Here is a 20,992-nt window from a genome sequence, read left to right as displayed (position 1 = left end):
GATTCATTCCCCCGGCTCCCTGTTTCATTATTCTTTCTAATTACCTGCACCGATTCGCCCATCAAGCATCGGTACACTGGCAAGATGTAATTGCTTCTGCCATAAATCAAGAAACATTTGGGGGTGTCTGGAGAGTTCCTGCGCCATTAATACAAACACGTGAGAAGCCAGGCTTATGTTCATATTGATAAATCCAATCACTCATTTTGACATTTTGATATTTAATGTGCTCAGTCTCCAGCTGAATGTTTTGGTAGTTCTTACACTGATAATTCCTGTCACAGTTTTGTTTGACAACATGTGTACAGAAGCAACGTCTGCCTCTGCCTCTGTCTCATTAACGGGGTCAAGATTCGCCTGGTCCCCACTTGAGAAAAAAGCACTTTGCATTTGTGGTTGGAATAGCACTGAGTGATGCATTACAGGTACAGCCACAGTTGTCTACCAAGGTCAAGGAGCACTTTGAGTCTTAATGAGGCCCCAGCTCTGATAAACATTCAGCTGCTGGTCCCCAGTGTTGCCTCATCTCTGTTGTACAAAAACCAAAAAACATGTGAAAACTTGCCTGCAGCTGAACACCACATATTCCAGTCCGCAGGGTTATTATTCTAATTTAGTTAAGGCATTAGGCAAATCAACAGCTCCTGCAGCAGCTCAGTGGGGAGAAATGGCTGGAGGTGGAATGTGAATGAGCTAAGTTAAGGCAGACAGAACTGGGGCTTAGCTGTTAGCCTCAGGGTCAAAGTGATAATGTATGAACTTAGCTCTGGCAGGCGTGCAGACAGCACTACATTAGTGACCAACGAGCGTCTTTGAGTGGGCGCTTTATTCTGAAAGCGACACAAAAAGTCTGCGTGTCAGCTGATCAGGGACAAACATGGATTATTTACTCATCTACATCAGTACCCCTGTTTCTGGTGCATCAGATTTGCCTGTTGTTTTTTTCCCCTCCTTTTCACAATGGTCACACTGACCTTGATGTAGCTTGTGGTGAATTAGATCATTTGCGCTTTTGCCAAAATGTTATGCATATTAAGCACCGTGAATACAAATGGAGGACACCATTTTTCTCTTGAGGAAAAAAAACGTGAAAGTTGCAGTATCCAAAGGTTAGACATGCTTTAATATATATCACATGTTTGTATTTGTGCTCAGTGCTCGCTAATTCTGTCTAGTTATCCTGAATACAAACTATTTACTTTTAAAAAACCACAAGGTCTCTCTCTCTCTCATTAAATTCTATCAACACACCCAAGAGTACATTTGGTATTCTATTAAAATGTCACAGCATGTGGCTTGTTGAAACCTGGATAAAATGTTAAACAAATGCATTTAAACCAAAGACAAAAAAAAGTGACAAAAAGTTATTTTGATCTCTCACTCTGCTGTTAAACTCTGTCCTGCAGTGCAGTGGATTAGTGTGATCTGTTGACTTCTGGCTGTCCTTGCTTAATAGCATCTTGTCTGAACACATCTACGCTTCTCGGCCATGTCGACCGGCCAGGGAGAAGCGGCTTCAAATGATGAGAATGCCGAGTAAAATCACTGGAGTGTAGCAAACTAAATGGTGCCCAACAAAGCACGTCCTACCTTTTGTTTTACAGTGGTTTTTATCCTCTTTGGATCCAAGACTTCTCCACGCTCCTACCTACTGAACCTGTATTTACTGCATGGTCCGTGTGTAGTACATGCTTGAACGATGTCATTCATGGTGATAATTATCATCTGATTGTGCAGTTCCTCAGCACTACAGAGCATTTTAGCATCTTTCTGATCACTGTTTCGATGGTCTGCACCCTACTATTTTGCTTCAATCTCCCCTTTCTCGTCAACCTGATTTCCAGATGCTGTTAAACCAACTGTAGGCTGCACATGTTTTTCTGTTGAACGCCAAACAGAGCTAATAGAAGAGGGAATGTTGAAATTATAATTATCAGGTCTCTTGAAACATGACTCCAAATGAATGCTAATGTTGCTCCATATATGCTGGATGTGCAAATAAGCTACTTAGCTAGCACACTGAGCATCTTGAAAACTTAATGGCAAATGTCAAGAGGGGTTTGTTTACAGGCTACATGTCCTGGGCTTTCTTCAATCATATTGCTAAGAGGACAACTATTTGCCCTTGCCTTGCAGGCTACAGTTTTCTGTGTACGTTTGTATAGTTGTTGAGGCTAAAGGAGAGTTTCAGATTTATTTCGAAATTCCTCTGTTACTTCCTTTCAGTAATTAAAACAATATGTATTTGAAAAATAAGATTTTTGACTGCAACAAGAGATGGCTTTTCTACTTAAAGGTCAACAGATTAACTTTCATCACTACACTGATGCAGACTGATTCATATATACAATGACTGGGTGGTTATTTGGAAGCGTCTGCTTTGTTTCCTTTGAACACAGATCTGATGAATACATGACTGTAGATATTTCTGGCTGTCTTGCAGCAGTGACAGATGCACAGTTTCCTCCCACTGAATATGTTCAAGTGGCTTATGTAGAAACACTGAGTGGGTTGACTAAGGTGCAGCTGGCAGTGAACCAGGTTAATATGCTTAAAACACTTGAGTGCCAGTGTCTGCAGTCGCAGAGGCAAGCAGGGTGCTGAATGCAGAAAACAGCACAGAAGTCTTCCGAGAGTCTTCGAGGAGCGTAGAGGGCAGTGATACTGTAGCTGCTGCATAAGCAGCTGTGCTGAGGCCTGCATGGTGTCTGAGGTGGCTGTAACAGTGATTTCCCCACAGTCAGTCTGTTTCTGCAGACCTTGAATCAAATCAGCACCTTTTTATAATAGGACTCGGGCAGTAGGAGTCCTCATTAAAAACTGCATACAAAGCCAATTATTTGAAATGTACTTGTCATACAGAGGTGAGAAGCACAAGAGCTGCGGGACAGGAAATGAAGCACTTGTGCTACCATCATTAACACACGAAAGGGTGATGATAAGAAGTACAGTGTATCATCACAGCCCAGAGAATAGTACGGTCACTGTGGTTGTGTGTGTGATTCCATATAATTTTGTCAAATTTACACCCATAAAAACCACCTTTAAACTTTTTGGATTGGACTTGGTGGAATATATGGCCCGTCAAACCTCTCAGTGCTCTTGTGCATGTTAAGTTTGTGTCTTGATAGAGATGATGAGGTCGGGCTCTTTGAAGAGCACCAGTGCACCGCTCTTCTCTAACTCTGAATCTCCAGGAGGATTAAAAATGAAAGCTCTTGAATTTGCTCTTAGAGAAGCGGAATTGTTTTCATCTTGAAGGAGTATACCATTAACACATTTAAGAGGTACAAGAATACTTACAAGACCATTTTTTCATGCCACATGTCTTCTAGACAAAGAACTGTTTATAAAGATTTTTACAATTTCAGTTTTTACAGTTAAAGTGGAACAGCAAACAAACTGAGGAGTATAAATTTGAGATCCTCTGGTGGGTGTGAAGTGGGATCAAAGTGCTCTGGGCAGCCTGTGCCACGTCTGGGTTTGCTTAATCAAGTAAAAGTACAGTGAGACTGAATCTCTTTGTACGTGATTTGGTAGCAGGAGGGAGGTTGTATTTTGAGTTATGATGAGGAACTGATTTATACTAGCTGCTGATGGTTACAGTCTTTACTGTATGTCTGTTATCTGTATGTCCTTAAAGATCTTTATTAGTTCTTGGGTTTCTGCATTGCACTTCACAGAGATCAGTCAACAGTGTGGGCTGCAATATGAGGCAAATTTTCTGTTGATAAAAGTTGATCTTCTGTTCTGAAGGTGGTTAAAATAGAGATATAAAGTGAATGCCACCTCTTCTCCCAGTAGCTGATTAAAAATAGCGTATTTATTCGGCGCAGGATGATGTTTTTTCGCTCAAACTTGATGCAGTTGAAACTCTGGCCAAGCATGTGATTCGTGACATGATGACTCCACTCCTGAGGTTTACCATGCATGCGTACAGGGGCAGTTACATAACATGCAAACGAAAACATACAACATCTATACAGCGTGGATGTTAAGCGCTAAAGCTTTAAGTTGCCCCTGGCAGTGGCATCAGAGGTGAGATGGAAAGTGTTAACCTCCTCGTTACGGATCAGATAGCAGAAATCTGTTACCACATTTTCACAGTTCACTAACTGATACGCGGAGAAGGCTTGTTACACCAAGTGGAAGTATTTACTGCTTTCATGGTCGAGCTGTGTGTTTTATCCTGCGAGCCCAGCTCCTGAATATTCATGATTGTGCCTCTAAACGTCAGGACGCAGCGGCGGCTCTTCCTCCCGTAAGCGGAGAGGGTGGGAGGAGAGACAGCATGCCAGAGCCCGGCCACATCTCCCCCACCGACACCGAGCATCGGCATCGTTTGACAGCATCTGCTCTCAACTCCTCCTGCCCTGCACCGGCGGTAAGGGAAACAACAATGGACTGACGGAACACAAACACAGATCGAGAGAGAGAGAGAGAGAGAGAGAAAGAGAGAGAGAGAGGGGGAGAAACGCCGCCTTGTTTTTGAAGCATGCACATATTCTCTGGACGTAAGCTCCTCTGGTTCATGTTTGCAGAGCGGGACGGATCGAGTGACCACGACGCCTTTGAGAAAAGAGATGCCACAGCAAAGCAGTGATATGAGTAGGATGCTTCGACACGAGTGGTTATTGCGGTGTGTCTCCTGTAAGATGGACGAGACATATTGGGGCTGAGGAACTGGCGACTTATCACGTTGCGGAGGAGAGATGTTTTGCAACTGCCGTAGGCTATTCAAGAGGATGAATGCCTCGCGTGGCGTCATTTCTCGCTTGTAATATGTAGCTCAACGGGCGGCAGAGCGTGTGCAGCTGTTTCTCGGCCAGTGAAAGCCCCGTAAACGCATCGGTTTATAAAGTGGAGCCGAGCGCATTGGCCGCCAGCAACCTTTCCCACCTTGAACTTTCATGTGCCGAGTGCGATGCCCCGCTACGGAGTGAGCGCAGCCTCCTGAGCTGTCCGCGGTGCTGAACGGTCGGCTCCTCTGTTTTCCACGAGTTGACCTTCTCTCCACCGAGCAGAAAATCCGCCCCTCTGCAAGACACTGTAAGGTGACAAAGCAGGCCACCACACATGGACAGCTGCTGGGCTTGACTGAGTCAGCCAGACAATATTCTCTTTCATGGCTGTGGCACGCAAAATCAAAACTTTGCTGACCGTCAACATTTTAGTGTTTGTGGGGATTATCCTGTTCTCGGTGTACTGCAGGATCCAGGACCGATCCGAGGAGCTCATCCAATTAGGGCGTATTTCTGACCAGAGGCTGCGAGCAAGGAATGGCAAAGTTTCTAACTTGGTGGACAGGCAATCTATTCTCCAGAGGCTGGAGAGGCTGGAGGATGTGGTCTACAATCAGTTAAACGGTAGGATACGGCTTCAAACACTAAATAATGAACACTGGAGAAAATCTATGACTTGCTGGTATTGAAGTCATCATCAACATAAAGAAAAATGAACACTGCAAAGAAATTATTAATAAAAAATCAGCTCTTTGGGAATGTAGACTACTTTGTTATGGCATGAAAAATCCAAAATGTGCATCAGATTCACTCAGCTGACTTTTCTGTCCACACAAAGCATGACTCATGCATATTTTTCCTGTCAAGGTGTAGCCTAATTTCTTGGAAAACCCAGCTTCCTTTTGCACATGAAACAATGTATGATGTGCTGGTGAGTGGTCTGCAGCCTCTAATGCACTAACCCTGCTTGTTAAGAAGCAAATGAAGCAGGGTGATGTATTAGAGTGCAATACTTATGTGGTTTCAGACTTTACTGGGCTGTTACTTTAACAGCCTATCAGACTGTGACGCCCTTAACCCATAATTGACTTGTTGTAAACTTCACATAAACTTATGCTTTACGTATTGATATGTGTTAGTTCTGTATAGAATCTCACTTACAGGAAGTCTTACAGGAAGTCTCTATCTCAGCAGCTGCTCCTGTCATTTCACTGAAGGCACCACTGGTGAAACATATCAGATTTAACAAGCTGTCTGAGTTTTGGAGGAGAGTCTAATGTAATGGCTCCATAATGGAATGACAGACTTATATTTCATTACATGGCCATTAATCTGTGGGGCAGATTTTTGGTCTTCTCAGCAGAGCAGAAATCTTTAAAACCAAGTTACATTCAGTATGACTCTGTCTTACTCATGGTCATATTCTCCTGTGGGAAATCCACATAACCACAGCTGCTGTTAAAGATACAATCGGCCATTTATTCAAATAGATGTTTGAAAACACTGAAATGGAAAGAGCAACATGAAATATTCCATGGTTATAATTCACCATTAGGAAAATAAAGGCATTAATTCCATTACTGTTAAATAACGTCAGTGATGTAAACAAACCTTTCACATCCTCAGAATTCATTTTAAAATCACATCAAGCTCCATGCTTCCATGCTGTTTACACATAAATATAGGCAATACAATCTTTGTATTAGCAGGCCACATTAGTGGTGAGTCAGTGGGCTTTAATCTGATGTTTAAATGCATGACAATTAGGGATGCAACATATGATTATTTTAATTATCGATCAATCTGCTTATTTTCTCAGTTAATTGTGAAAAATGCCTGTCACAATTTCCCAGAGCCCAAAACCAAACAGTATATCATTTGGTATTATACATGATGAGGAAAATCAGCAGATCCTCACATTTGTGAACCAGCAATCGATTATGAAAATGGCTACATTTCTGTAGACTTTTCAGCTCGAATGACAATACATGTAAATAATTTCACAACAGCTCTTTACGAAGAACTAGTCCTGTCCAGTATTTTTGTCTAATATCTGTCTACTAAAAGGTTTAAAGATTTAAAGGTCCAATAACATTGTCTTTCTTGTAAGTGACCCAAATCCAAAAATATTTGAGTGATAATCAATTTATGTAATATAAGATAGTAATCCACTGCTGACTGGATTGATTTTCATTGACTCCTCGTTGTAATCAAAGATACACATTTCGGGAATTAGGAGTAGTTTTTCTTGCTCGCAGGATGTCAAGGCTAAGTGGCATCACAAGTATTTTATTTTTTCTCATACTGTCGTGGCTGCTTTGGTGACTAACTTCAAGGCAATGTCGGCTATGGTGTATGTGTATAGATTACAGCAGAAATACTTAACTACATTACAACACAGACAGATCCTAATAGAATAAAACCACATTTCAAATCAAAATACCCAATCCCTCACACTGCTCTACGAAAGCTCAACCATCTTGCTCTCAGGCCAGATAATGAGAAAGCAGCATTGTTGTTTCATTATATATCATGGTGAAATGTTGCTGCTTTGTAAAGTGTTGCAGATTGATTTGTAATTTATCAGTAAAGTCAATTTCTATTTACTAGCTTACTGTTCTCTCCAGGGGAATGGTGACTTTATCATCCGTGTAAATTGCAGGCTACTGTAGCTTCGGATGAAGGGGGACTGTGAGGGATGGGGGGCGGTGCAGGAGGAGGTCTTTTCTGCTGGTGTTGTTGTATTTGGATGCTGGTCACCAGTAGAGGTCACAAATACCTTTTATACTCCTTTAACTTGACGACAGTTTTCCCCCTCGAAAGCTGCTGCAACTTGGAATTCAAGCACACACAAAACAAAAGTAGAAAATACATTTCACAGCGGAAGACAGAGTATCTCATTTCAAATTCCTGTAAAGTTAGAAAGACTCGGAAGCAGTGACTTGACAGTCTATTTGACTGTTTTCCCAGCAGTCAGTAGTTAAGGACGTTTCACAGCTTCATGCGGCCCCAAAACAGCGCGACTCTGGATTTTTTGCTGCATGATCTTGTTATTATGCCCGAGCTTCAGCAGCTATGTAAGGGTCACTCTGTCACTTTGAGTTATGCTTGGCATCCGGCATCCAGCCAGCAGGCATTGCCTCTCAAAAAGTACAATGCATCCTTTCAGTCACTCAGCTTTATACAGAGACAATGCAACTAAGTCATTCAACCCCATACAGTATTACTGCTGTGGGACAGAAACACACTGTGTCTACAAAATTCTTGTAGGAGTGAAAGAGGAAATCTACGATTACTAAACTGCCATTTGTGAGATGATACAGTGAGGTTGTCCCAGCTGAAAATGTACATTTTGAATGGATGGACTTTAAAACATGAATTTACAAAAGTGTGTCGCTAAAGTGTAATTCATATATTTTTATCATATATTCGGCTGGAAGGCATGCACCTCTTCTGAGGCTTAACATACACAGTTGAAAATGTCAGAGCTTATCGCGTCAGTTGTTGTTTGGTAGCAAACACCATATCAGCTTTATAAATTATTCTCAACAGTGACTACTCTCTGCAGCGTCAGTAAGTGCAAGTTGCTGGGACACAATTTTCAGGTCTTTCACAAGTGGAGAGAGTAACAGTGGCTTGTGGGCTGAGGAGAGGAATAAGCTACAGCTCCACAAACTAAGTGCAAAGCTGGCACAGTTTCTTGCCTTCCGGGTAACACAGGGGCACGAGAGAGTAGAAGCCTACAAAGCTGTTTAGGAATATATTATGATGAAGATGCTGCATTCGGTGTTGGAATATGACAGAGAATTTGAAATTACACAAATTCACAAACAATAACTACAGGCATGAATCTCTTTCTATGCAATTTAAGTTTGGAACGTTAAAAGGAATCAGTTGCAGTTGCGTAATTTTTCTTTGACAGAGGCAATGAGTACCCAGGAGAGCACACAGGCTGGAAACGTTCGCTGGCTGTCACAATCCCTCCATGATTTGTCTTGAGCTCTTTAATGGCATCCTTAATCATATCCTCATATCCCAGGTCACTGCCCCTTTTTCTAAATCGTGCACAGACCACAAATTGTATTCAACGGCCACTGGGAATAACCATAGTGAAAAAAGGTCTCTCTGCGACAATAACTATCACCATGTCCGGCAGCGATATGAAGTAATTGCCCATTCCTTCTGTTGTTTATTGCCTACCAATGGCATGCCATGGGAGCTAAAGCAAGGTCCAATTAGATCTGAAGGACGTAAACAAGTGGGAGAATTTGTCTTTTATTTGTCTGATGGATTGTCACTGGACTCCCAACAAGAAAACAACGTTCAAGCTTTATCAGCAGCCCATTCTGCTCAGAAATAAGCAACCGGAGAGTTATCAGCAGCACTGCTGTGCTGTTGATGCCACTGTCTTTGGGTAATCAGATGAGAGGTTTTAAGCTTGTTAACCAGCTTATGAAGCAGCATTTTGACCTTAAGTACTGCATTAGACCCGCCAAATACCCCTATACTTACCTGCCGAATCCCTGTGAGTCTGACTGGTGTGTATGAACATTATATATATATATATATACGAGTGGCTACCATTATGTCGGAAGAGATAGAAATGCATATTTTTAACATAAGAGTTTGACTGATGAGGATTTTGCAGGTCAATACTGATATGTTCATTTTGAACTAAGCTGTAGATATGCGTCATAATGTATTCATATTCAATTAGTGCAGAGAAAACACGATCAAAGAATAAATTCACTGCTTGCTAAATCCTGACGCCCTCCATTATTGTTGCAATGTCTGTCAGGCTTTCTCTTCATGCTCGGTACAGTGCATAATGGCGGGAGATTACTACTGTATCAGTATTGACACAGTGGGTTCTTGATTTCAGACAGGTAGACAAGAGCAGGCTGATTTTTTTCCTGGCTGATAACACTCGATTTTGCTAGAATAAATGACAACTGTCGCCAGTAGATTTTATCAGCAAATGCTCCAAAAAGAACCTTCCTAAAAAAACGGATGAGCAAGTGAATGTGCTGTTGTTCAGTTCACCCGTCTGACCACAGCTGGATGTGTCATTGTTCGAGATGGGCTGTTGTCCCACAGCTCACGGTCCCGCTGAGGCTCTTGTCATCAGCCATGCATGTCACTCCCGGCCTTCTCCCAGTGCGTAGGTGCTGATGGGATGGCAGCCTCTCAGGCCCAGCTGCAGCACCAGATATGCTTCTTATCTGTAATGCCCAATTATGGCGAAGAAACCATCGCTGTTTATATGCTAAGCCTGGTGGGGCAAAGACTTGATGAGAAATGAGAAATGCCACACTCTCTCTCTTGCACACTGACACACACTTGATGCTTTGACTGTATCTTGGTGATGCACATCGCAGTGTGCCTGCATGTTGTTGTTGTTGTGCAGTGTGTGATGGTGGCGGCGGTAGTGGCGGCGGCAGGGACACCACATCACAGCATGGTGAAGCCTGATGAAATAAAATATATTCCAATAATGATATGTAGATTAGGCTCTGTTCGACAAAACAGATAAAAATTAATTCTGCTCAGCCTTTAGGAATGAAGATATTGAATTCAGCGTCTCACCTGACGATCAGCACTCAGCCACTGACAAAAATGACAATCTCAGATGGAGTGAGCATTTGTTTTATTCACACTGCTGGCCTCGAGTCACGCAGGGATTACATTACCATCATTTAATGATGATATCCTATACAGTCAAATACAGTTAAAAGCTTTGTTTTTCACCCCATTAATTACAAATATTAGACTGAAGATGCTTTCTATTCACGAGTGTGATCTTGGTGTGGTGGTCCAGTAATCCAGTAAGTTAGTCAAAGAGTCAAAGGGTGAGCTGTTTTACAAACAGGAAGGGAAAATTGTACTGAGACTATCAACAGGGTGTTTAATGGGTTCATTTTAACATCCTGCCTCTGAACCCCATAGAAAAAAAACTGTATAAAGCTTGACAACTGGTAAAAATTGAATTCCCTGCCTCTGCACTTTGTGCAGTTTATGCCTATGATGCTCTATATTTGGTGTTCTTGCATTGTCAACTGAGCTCTTGTATGACTTAAATTTTTTCAAAAAGACAACATTCCATTGTTTAGAGATAATTTAGGGGTCTAGTGCTACCAATTTCTGAATCAGAGTTGTTATCCTCCTGACATGCCTGCTGCTGTTATGAGTGGCAGTGCTAGAATTACTGCAGCTCTTCTCCCAGTTCTCAATATTTCATAGATTTGTTTTGGTCTTTGAACGCTTTAAACCTCTCTAGAACGAGTTATTTTCCTCTTCTTGAAGAGATCTCTGAATCCCCCAACCCTCCCCTCACCATCAATATTTAGTACTCCGCTGCATCACTTTGGACACGCATAAATCCACTCTTGCTCTTAAATCATTCATTAAAAAAGGGGGTCATCTTTGAATTTGAGGCTCTGTCTTATAAAGGCCAAATCAGGCACATTCTGTGGCCTGCTGTATAATTTAGAGCTGTTATGGGTTTAATTTGTCATGTCAGAGGGATTTGGACAAATAGATTGTGAGGAGCGAGCACAGAGACAGATGTATACTCGGACACAATGAAATTTAAATTGGCACCTTGCGTTGCAAGGATCCACATCCAGCTGAGGTTTTGGATGGGAATGAAGCCTGAGTGGAGGAAGCAGATGTTGGGTTGTAATTGCTTTGTAGTGAGATGATGATGAAAGTGTTGCTGTGCTGTTTGTGTTTTTTGTGTTAACCCACATTGGAAACCGTGAACGGAGGGATACTTCACAGGAAGCACGTAGAAATACGACAGATGATATTTGTTTTAGTCTATAAACCAACATTAATTGTGTCTTTGCATTTGTTTTGGTTGCAGCACTACAGCAAGCGGTGTGGGCTTTTAGTGTTGTATAGTCATCTTTTTTTGACCAGAACATAACAGCCAGCTTGCTGGATGCTTCTATACAAAGTGCTTCACGCGGTCATGTGTACATACATTTTTAACTTGTGCATTCGACATTGGAATAGTGCTCTTTATCCTTCTAGAGTTTGTGCAGTTCTCTACCCACAGATCTACATGGCCCAATTCTTCTTTTAAAGAAATGTATTAAGAGCCTCTATTTTTGCTTGTATGCACCTTTCTTGGATGAAAAATGTTGGAGCATTTGGGTCCTGCTATTGATATATTAATGCATATTAAATTTTTTGTTTGTATGACTTTCGGCTTTCTTTCAAACAAATTTCACAAGTGGAGATGAAATGGAGAAAACATTAAAGATGAATGCGACCTAGACAGAGCAATTTAACTACCTCAAATTGCCAGCCAGGCATTATCAACAGGTTTTTTTATCAGCAGCTGCATAAAATCAGCAAAAGGTCTTTACAGTTAACGGCTATAAACAGCATCAGTTTGCTGCAGCACTGTTTTAATTTCAGAAATACAGACTATTCAACATGAAATTGCTTTTCTAGAATCTTTGAACTTAGGTTGACAGACAGCTGTGGATCAGATTTTCAGGCCTTTTTCTGGGAGTATCCATTGCTACTCATCCCATAATGGAATTTCCTTCAATCAGACAGAGGAAGTGCAAGGCGGTGGGAAATGGGAAAATAACACAGTAACCAGAAAACAAAGCTGGCAGGCATAATCCTGCTTCCAAGAATCATGGAGAGACAGAGAGGCCCTCCAGACCCGAGTCTCCAGCTCTGGAGGGTATCTGTGTTATTGTGTGACACGCGCCACTATGCCAGATGGCTAGTCCATGACGTGAACCCCACCCATACTTGTCAAAATGCCACCACACTGGCTGGTGCAGGGCATGCTAAATCCCTCTCGTGGGAGAAGCCAGTTTGAAACCATTCAGCTCCAATTACAAATCTTCAGTAGCACCCGAGGATTTGAGGCCATCCAAATATGGTGATTACGCCGCAGTTCCTGGAGGGGTGAAGCTGAGAGCTGAGCTCTTCATTGGTATGCGCTGTTTACTTACTGTCTGTGTGTCCATCTGTTGATATGGTGAACAGACGCAGCTCGATTTTTCTGTGGAGGCCACACTGAAAGCTTGGCTCGAATAACAATCATCTGACATTATCCTGCAGTTTCATGGAAGTTTAAATAGTCAAACTAGGCTCAAGGCTGGCAGGGACTTATACAAAGGAAGCTGACAACTTAGACTTTGAGAGACTGTACTAGAGTCATTCGGGTGGGGGTGGTCAGAGAAGCAGCAGCAGGGTCATGTATTTATTCTACTTGCTGAATATAGTATCTTCGATTTTTCTATGCCCCGGTTACTGAACAGTTATCAAAAATGTCAAAATAGTAACGTCAGAAACACCTTTTGTGTCCACCATTGATTATGAAGGTTTGTTTTACCACCTACAGTGGACAACAGTTATATGGATCTTTATAATTAGTAGAGATTGAACATTATTTCTCACTTTTCTTTAGCCAGCAGTAGAGTACAGCCTTCTCTATACTCTGTATCACCACAGCACAACTACAGTTTCATATAGAGTTCACCTGTAATATAAAGCTTTTTCAGCACAACTCGGTTTTAAGTTGAAAACATTATGGGGCTGAAGGCCCTCAGCAGCCACAGTGCTGCCACTTGTGTCCCATTGTTTATTTATTAACAGTGGTTATAAAGTAACTATTTAATTTAGAGCTGGAAAGCTCAGTAAACAAAGCACACCATTAATGTTTAGCATCATTTTGGAAATTACAAATTCCACTCTCAATGTGTGATTTGGGCTATTTGAAATTAATCTTTCATTAACATTGAAATCAGGGTTGATATGAGAAATTAGGGAGGATGGTATTTAATTTTTTCCCAAGTCAAGGGAGAGGTGAAACTAAACATTAAAAAACAGAGGGAAAGTCTTTTTTTCTTCTTTTCGCCCCCTTTCCCACCACAATATTTTTGCATAGTCGCTTAGAAGTCTGAATCAGTGAACAGGGTTTTTTAAAAAATTTTATTTCAGACCTTTTCATTTTTGACTTTGCACCCATTTTTCTCCTTCACCTTTTTGAAAGTGTCTCTGTCACGGTACCAAACTGATGGCCTGTTAAATCAAAGTCACAAGTCATTTTAATGAGAGCAGAGGGGTATTTGAAGTCCGACACATTAAATCCTGTGCTGAATTTAGTTATGTTAGACCAAAGAACCCTAACATGATGGGGCTGACCAAGGACCAGCTCTCATAAAGCACTAAGCACACAGACAGGCATTCTGGCTGCTCTTCATGGATTCTTTGTGGGATAAAACGACCTGCATGTAACAAGCACAGTTTGAACACCCTCTTCATGGTCATGGTGGTACTACACTGCTTCTATAATGCTTCTATAATTAGACATTCAGAGTCATTAGGGGCTCAGTGTAACATCTGGTGGCTCTTTGTTGGACTAAAGGTTTCTGTAAACATTAGTGAGTCTTAAATCCACTAAACCAAATTAACTTAAACTACACAGCAGTGGTGCTTTGTAAGCATTTTTGCCAGAACTGATTCAATTGAAATCACGTTTCAAATCAAATCTACTTGAGTTTATCATTCTGTCTCTGGATAATACAGAAATAAATGTACCCTTATATGCATAGGTGGTTCGTTTTTTTTTTTTTTTTCTAGTAATTTGTGACATAAATACTTTCAGTGATTTTGCAGGTAAAATCTTGTTGCTTTCCCCCTTTACAAATTATTGATTTGCCTATTATTATATTTTGAGAAAATAAAACTTTGTATTATTACCCCAATTCCCAATATGTGGGTTGAAAAAATCCTATGGAAATTCATAGGGATCAGGTGTATACAGTATTTACTATTGACTATATATATAGTGCCACTGTTGGCTGAAACTGTGTTTGAACATTAGTATTTTGAAACAGAGAAACAAAAATACTACAAAGAATATTACAGTAAACCATCTAGAAAACTCATGCAGCTAGCAATAATTAAAAACAGATATTGCAGGTGACAGACCAGGGTGGAGAGATGGCGTGTAATTTGACAGAAAACAAACTTGCAATTATATAATATAATATACAAAACGTTAGGCACCTCATGGTGGGGGCACTGCAGCACCTTACTGTACTTCCTTCACTTCACCCTACTTTATAACTCCCTAAAATTAGCTTGCCAATTAGCAATACTATAGTTGTGAATGCACCGTTACTGTAAGATAAGTGGCATATCTTAGAAAGATAAACTTGTTTGATCATTAAAGACTAATGCAGCTGAAACCTGGTAAGTGGATGCAGACTGAAGCAGAATGTTGTTTTTTTCATTCTGTTTATTCAGCTGAAAAAAAGTGTTCACAATAAATCAAGAGGATTTTGACAATGAAAGACTTACTGCCCGAGTGTCACTCCCAATACACTGCCTAAAATGATTGCAATCTACCTTTTAACACAGTCATCTGATTTGAGGACTTCACGCTATTGTGCATTATTGAAATGACAATCCAGGACTTATTTTTGTCATCCGCAAAGTGTAGATATCCCAAACAAAATGCATCAAAAAATCAGGTATAATCATAATCCCTCTCACTGTGGATTTTAGAGTGTTTTTCTTTCAAGCCTGATTACCAACTGACTGTTTCAGGCCTGCTATTCTGGATGTGAATTACAGCTGTGCACTATCTCTCTGGTCTCTGTTGTTGGCTCTTGTACCACTGTGTCTTCTTGCTTCTGCTCTGCTCCGCTTATCTGTGTGACGTCTGTGTCCATGTGGGTGTTTTGCAGCTTTTTCATTGACAGACAGTGTAATGATGCCCTATGGATGAGCCCCGCTGGGTGTCTGAGCTGCCATACACCAGTCTCCTCACACTGCTACAGAATGTCAATCAGCTGCCCCTCTGCATGGCCTCTCTTCTCACCTGTCTCTACCTGTTCCCTGTGCGAATGTGTCTGCCTCTAGACATGGCCATGTACATCCGTATGATTGTCTTTCTGTTCTGTCATTTTCTTGGCAGGTTTGGCGAAGCCCATGGGGCTGGTGGAGGGACCCGGAGGCCTTGGCCAGGGGGGAGCTGCTGCCACTCTTGGTGAGGACAGTCGTGATGCTGAGGGGAAGTATGAGGAGTATGGCTACAACGCTCAACTCAGTGACCGCATCTCCCTGGACAGGAGCATCCCTGACTACAGGCCTAAAAAGTATGTCCACCTCCTGTTTCTTCTTATTTTTTGTCATGTACATTCTCCTTCCACCTACAGCTCTACACCTCTTTCTTTCCCCCTGGCAGGGTTTTATAATGTTAGAGAGCCAGTTTAATCCCTGCAGCAGTTGATTGGTTCTATTTTCATGAAAGCACACAATGTACAGCAGGACACTTGCATTCTTCTATCTGTTGGTATTTTAGTGAATCTCCAGAACATTTTCTGTGGGAAAACTAGAAGCATAGTTTCCATAAAAGCTGTGTCAGAAATGATCAGATGTGCTGTTATATCGTGGCGTTGAGGATTAACGGAATTTACAAGAACTTCCTACAAACTCAGATCAGGTCAAAAGTGCACTGCACAGTCATGCTTTTTAAATACTTTTGCTAATTAATGAAGTCTGCACAGATTCATTCCCACAGCTCACCAACTCTTGGACTTAATTCCCTTAAGGGGAAATATTTATTTCTAAATGCAGTAGTGGTGTGGTTGTGGTTGTAATCCTAAAAGAGCTGTCAGTATGCACTTAGTGAGACTTGTTCTGCAGATGTCAGGAACAGGTTGGTGGATGGACCTTTTAAAACTGATGCAACATAGTAACCAAATGTGCTTTCCACTTTAATTAAATTTTAATTTAAGGTGCTGTATGTTGTCAAGTAGGAAGGTGATGGGATGTATGGAATGTCACATGGATCAAAAACTACCTCATGCTGGTTTCCATATTGAACTTGAAAATGCAAATGTCACCCTTGTAAATGTAATGTCTGCCAGCGGGGGACATTCCTGTACACCTAGTTCTTTATGACACTCATTTTGCACTGGCTGCTCTCAGTTTCCCAGTGGCACATGGCAAGTAGTAAACTTGCTGAAACCCCAATGGACTCGAGTCAGAGAGCAATGCACTGTAGCACTGCGAATTCGTTTATTTTATGCCAAAAACATTTCTGTCATGTTCTGTCATTCATTTTACAATGAGCGGCGTAATGTTGTTAACATCAGCATTTTCACTGTCTGGTGACTTTGGAGAAATTGTTTGTGACCACACTGGTGTTCAGTAGAGCAGCTTTTGTGAGCGAGCATTCCTGATGAAATGTGCATCCATGTGAGATATGCAAAGTTGTCAACATTCCCTCCACTTCTCAGATATTGATACGCCTCTGTGCCTCCTGCAGGTAGTGAGTCATGTGACCAGTAAGGATAGCATGTTAGCACCACTGCTGGCAAGCTAATCTGCTAGCATATATGAAATGTTAAATGCTTTAAATGCTACAGGGATATATTTCAGGAATTAATTTGATTGTTGTCTTTTTACTACAATCACATTGAGCTGCCCTCTTCATTATCTAATATGTCTCCGGTCACTCAGAACAGAGACGATTCTGGGACTGTAGCTGTAAAATGTTTAATACTGAAGGATCCTGAAATGTGATTTTCAAAAATGATGATTATTTTTTTCTGTGTTACCCTGATTTTTGGTACAATCAACAGTTTCTCTTTGAATAGTCTTCTTTAATCAACACCAACATGGCAAAACAGTACACACCCAACCTCTCTCTGTCAGGGGCCACAGCAGACTCCACTCTACTGTTTCACACGTTACTGTCCAACTTCACCAACTTAGACTCACAACTGTTTCACCTGTGAAACAATGGCAGGAAACAAAATTACTCTTAGACAAGGGGACATGACTAAGCAACTTATATGTTACACATATAAATAGAAATAATAGTTAATTATTGTATTCTGTAATACAACTCAGTTCCGCAAAAGTCAAAATGATAGTTTAATTAGTCTTACTGAAATGTTTAACTTACCGCACTGTAGTGTGTAGTTTAATAAGCAACATAAGTCAGTAGGGAAACTTAAGTAATTAAAATAATGCAAAATGTATTAACAGTAACTAAGGTCACACATGTGAAATGAGGTAGGTTGGCCTGCTACGAGTCATTATTAGTTCATTAATTGATTACATTTATTCTCACTGGGAAGGTACTGCTGCATTCAAATAGAAGTGAAAGGAGAAAGACACATGGCAGGTTCATTGAGAAGCCTTACAGTGTTTTTCCCTTTGCTGTGGAGCGTTTTACTGTTTTTTCAAGGACAGCTGTGTTATGGGTTTCACCACTTACAACATTCTTAAAACACGACTAGACAAGGCTACCAAAAAGTGGCACACACTCTGCTTCGCTGTCTGTGTCTGTCACATGACTCTCGCCTCGCAGGTTGTGATGGTCCCTCGAGAGTCTCCCTCTTTACTTCCTTGATACTTGCTTGATACTTTTCATCTTCTTCATCTGTCTTATTGTCTAACTCCACTTAATCCTTCCTCCTCTCTTCTGTCAACGGCCAAGAGAGGTTTCTGAGGGCTTTAGCGGGGATAACAATTCATTTCATCCAATCTGCTTTGTTCCGAGCTCTTTTTCACGCCCAGAAAAATTAGACAAGAGTGGAACGGGGAGGAGGAGGGCAGCTAAAAAGGAGCATGCTAATTAATGAAATAGGCTGAGAGTGCCTCTGGAATGGAAGGGTTTCAGGAAACTCCTTTTTTTCAATCGACACATTCAACAAAAAATGTGATGCAAGACAAAAGGGAAGTGAGTGTTGGCGTTTTACTGAGGTGGTTCTTTCTGGTCTTAAAGGCCCGGTGTCTCTGGGTATTATTTGTCAAATTCTGATAAATACATGTTTCGTGCTCATATAAACAAGCACACATCTCCAAATGCAAACAAAACATGTCAAACAAGGTAAAGCATGAATCTCCGACAGATACCTAGTAGGTACACCGTATGATAAAGACTTGGTACATTTGTTGTGAAGCTCTGGAAATAAATACAATGCAAAGAGTGTAGTTTTGTTTGCTTGCTTCTGTTTACGCCATTGAAGCAACACTTTTAAGAACAGGAGGACATCAAAGCACTGCTCTTAGGAAGTGAAAGGATTGTTCAAAGACAGAAAATGGATATGTTTACAGCCAGCACAATACTGTAACTGCCAGCACTGCTGTGGCACTAGTCAGGACTTCTAGGGTGCTTTCACAGCTCACCTGTTTGGTTTGGTTTACACAAACTCCGCTGTGTTCGCCCAGTGGGCTTCTCTGAAAGCTGTCTGTCATACTCTTGCGTTGACTAAGCAACCGGACCAAGCACAGCTGAAAAGATGTTTCAGCTTCCAAGTGGTGCAGGGCTCAAAACTCCGCAGTAGTATGGACAACAGGTGTAAACGTAGCACAAGTGATGCATTTCTAAAACTAAAACGTATTAGTTTGGGTGATCAGCTGATTACAGCTCATGGATTGTCTGTAAAAAGCCGAACCTGACCAGAACTTAAAGATAACAATGTATTCTTTTTTTCTTCAGTCAGGACCAAATGAACTGAAAGCACCATGCCAGAAGCATCACTTACACAGATTTGTTCTTAAGTGAAACCTTGTGGCATCCACCAATTTTTTTTCGGTACGTAAAGTTTTCTCTTAGGAGGAACAAAATTCTCGAGTGTCCAGACCTGTCGTACAATTCATGGACAGACGTGTGACTGTCTCTACAGGGGAGCAAACACTCATATGACTTAAGAATTATAATACCTTGGTTTGAATTGTTTAAATATGGTATCAAAATGAACTGAAATGAAATATAGACAGACATAAAGACAAACTAATTACAAAATAATATTCAATATATCATCACCACCACCATCTGTTTTTATTGGCATATTTTATCACAGAAACGTCTACATTTCTGTAGATAGCAAATCTCTCTCACTCCATCAACTGCCTTAGGATTTTTCTGCAAGTCTTTGTATTATTATTTTGTTGCACCTGATAGTGCAGCATCCCAGGTTATAGGATATAATGTTCTCTGCCCCCCCCCTTTTTTTTTTTTTTACTCTTATAATATTTTTGTGAATGTAATTTGTTCGTAAACAGAGTAGCCTAAATTTATGGGGTGTTGTTATGCTAATGATGAAATCCCATAAATGTGCTTCTCCTCATGAACAGGTGCATTCATCTGACTGAAACACGCCAGTTAAAAGAGTTTGGTAAATCTGATTGGGACACTCATACCTCACAGAAAAAAGTCAGAGAGGTTGAGGATATGAAAATGTTCTTGCGCACATCTACCTGCTGCAGTCAGCTGCAGTTCCCAGCCTCATACAATATGAAAGACGATCACATATTTCTGATTCTGTAATTATGTCCTGTGGGCGAAAGGTGACTGCAGCACTGCTGAAGTGAGGTTAAATGCAAAAACCAGACACTTTCTGTCCAATGGGCTTTTAATTGAACAGGAGTCATTGAGCAGAGAGGACTCTGATGACTATAGGGAAGCATAAGTCCATTGCCATGACTGAATGATCTGCACATTCACAAGTCTCCCCCTTTCAGACCTGCCTGTCTGCAGCAAAACCAACTCATAATAATTATTGCCACAATTGGCTCCCACACAAAAATCTGTAATCCCCATTCACTGCCAGCTGGTCTGTATTTCTCTCCTCTGCCCTTCACTTCTGCAAGTGATATTCTTAACTGAGATACCAAGGGACTTAAGCAGGCCTTACAATACAGTGACTCTGAGCCTGCCCTCACTGTCCTTGGGAGGTTTAGGTACGATAACAGTTCATTGTGCTGTGGAGAGAGAAAAACAACAAAGGCAAACAAGATGCTGAAATCACAATGTCCATGACACAAACAAAACGGTTTTAAATGTAACTTGTGTCACTCATAAATGAAAAGAAAATCCAATTCAAAGCATCAAACCTGCTTTTCACCCTCCAGCTCCCCTCCTGCAGAGGACTCTTATTCAGTTATTTCTAATCTCACCTCAATCTCTATTGTCACTTTGCAGAGGATTTGATTTATATTTTGTCAAAATAGTTGTTAAACCCAAAACTATATTGAATGCTCTGCTTCCCCAAGGACCCGTCGTCTTGTGTTTGTCTGCCTGTGGGAGGGTGATAACCAGAAAGGGAGGCTGAACAGGCTTACCTCATCCCTTAAGCGTCTGATACTGCAGAATGGGATCGTAAGGTCTCTGCGGTGCAGGAGCTCCTGCTGCAAATTGTTGCTCTTTCCAGTGCCAGAGTTTATCTCCTGGATTGGGGGGGGGGGGGGGGGGT

General features: G+C 41.3%; 1 protein-coding gene across 1 annotated transcript in view; it reads left to right on the top strand.

The window, feature by feature from the left end:
• The first annotated feature begins 4,310 nt into the window (after positions 1-4,310).
• galnt9 (polypeptide N-acetylgalactosaminyltransferase 9) overlaps positions 4,311-20,992 on the top strand; it is an 84,426-nt gene continuing 67,744 nt past the window's right edge. Inside the window, exons 1-2 of the mRNA XM_023393857.2 lie at positions 4,311-5,366; positions 15,697-15,877. Coding sequence (XP_023249625.1) covers positions 5,126-5,366; positions 15,697-15,877 — 422 coding nt within the window. The 5' untranslated portion in view covers positions 4,311-5,125. The remainder of the gene's footprint in view (positions 5,367-15,696; positions 15,878-20,992) is intronic.

This window comes from Seriola lalandi, unplaced genomic scaffold, assembly GCF_002814215.2.
Source record: "Seriola lalandi dorsalis isolate HSWRI2012SDOR001 ecotype SW California unplaced genomic scaffold, Sedor1 jcf7180002054945, whole genome shotgun sequence".
NCBI classification, from domain to species: Eukaryota; Metazoa; Chordata; class Actinopteri; order Carangiformes; family Carangidae; genus Seriola; species Seriola lalandi.
Note: the sequence above shows the minus strand (reverse complement) of the source record. Positions and strands in the feature narration are given on the sequence as shown.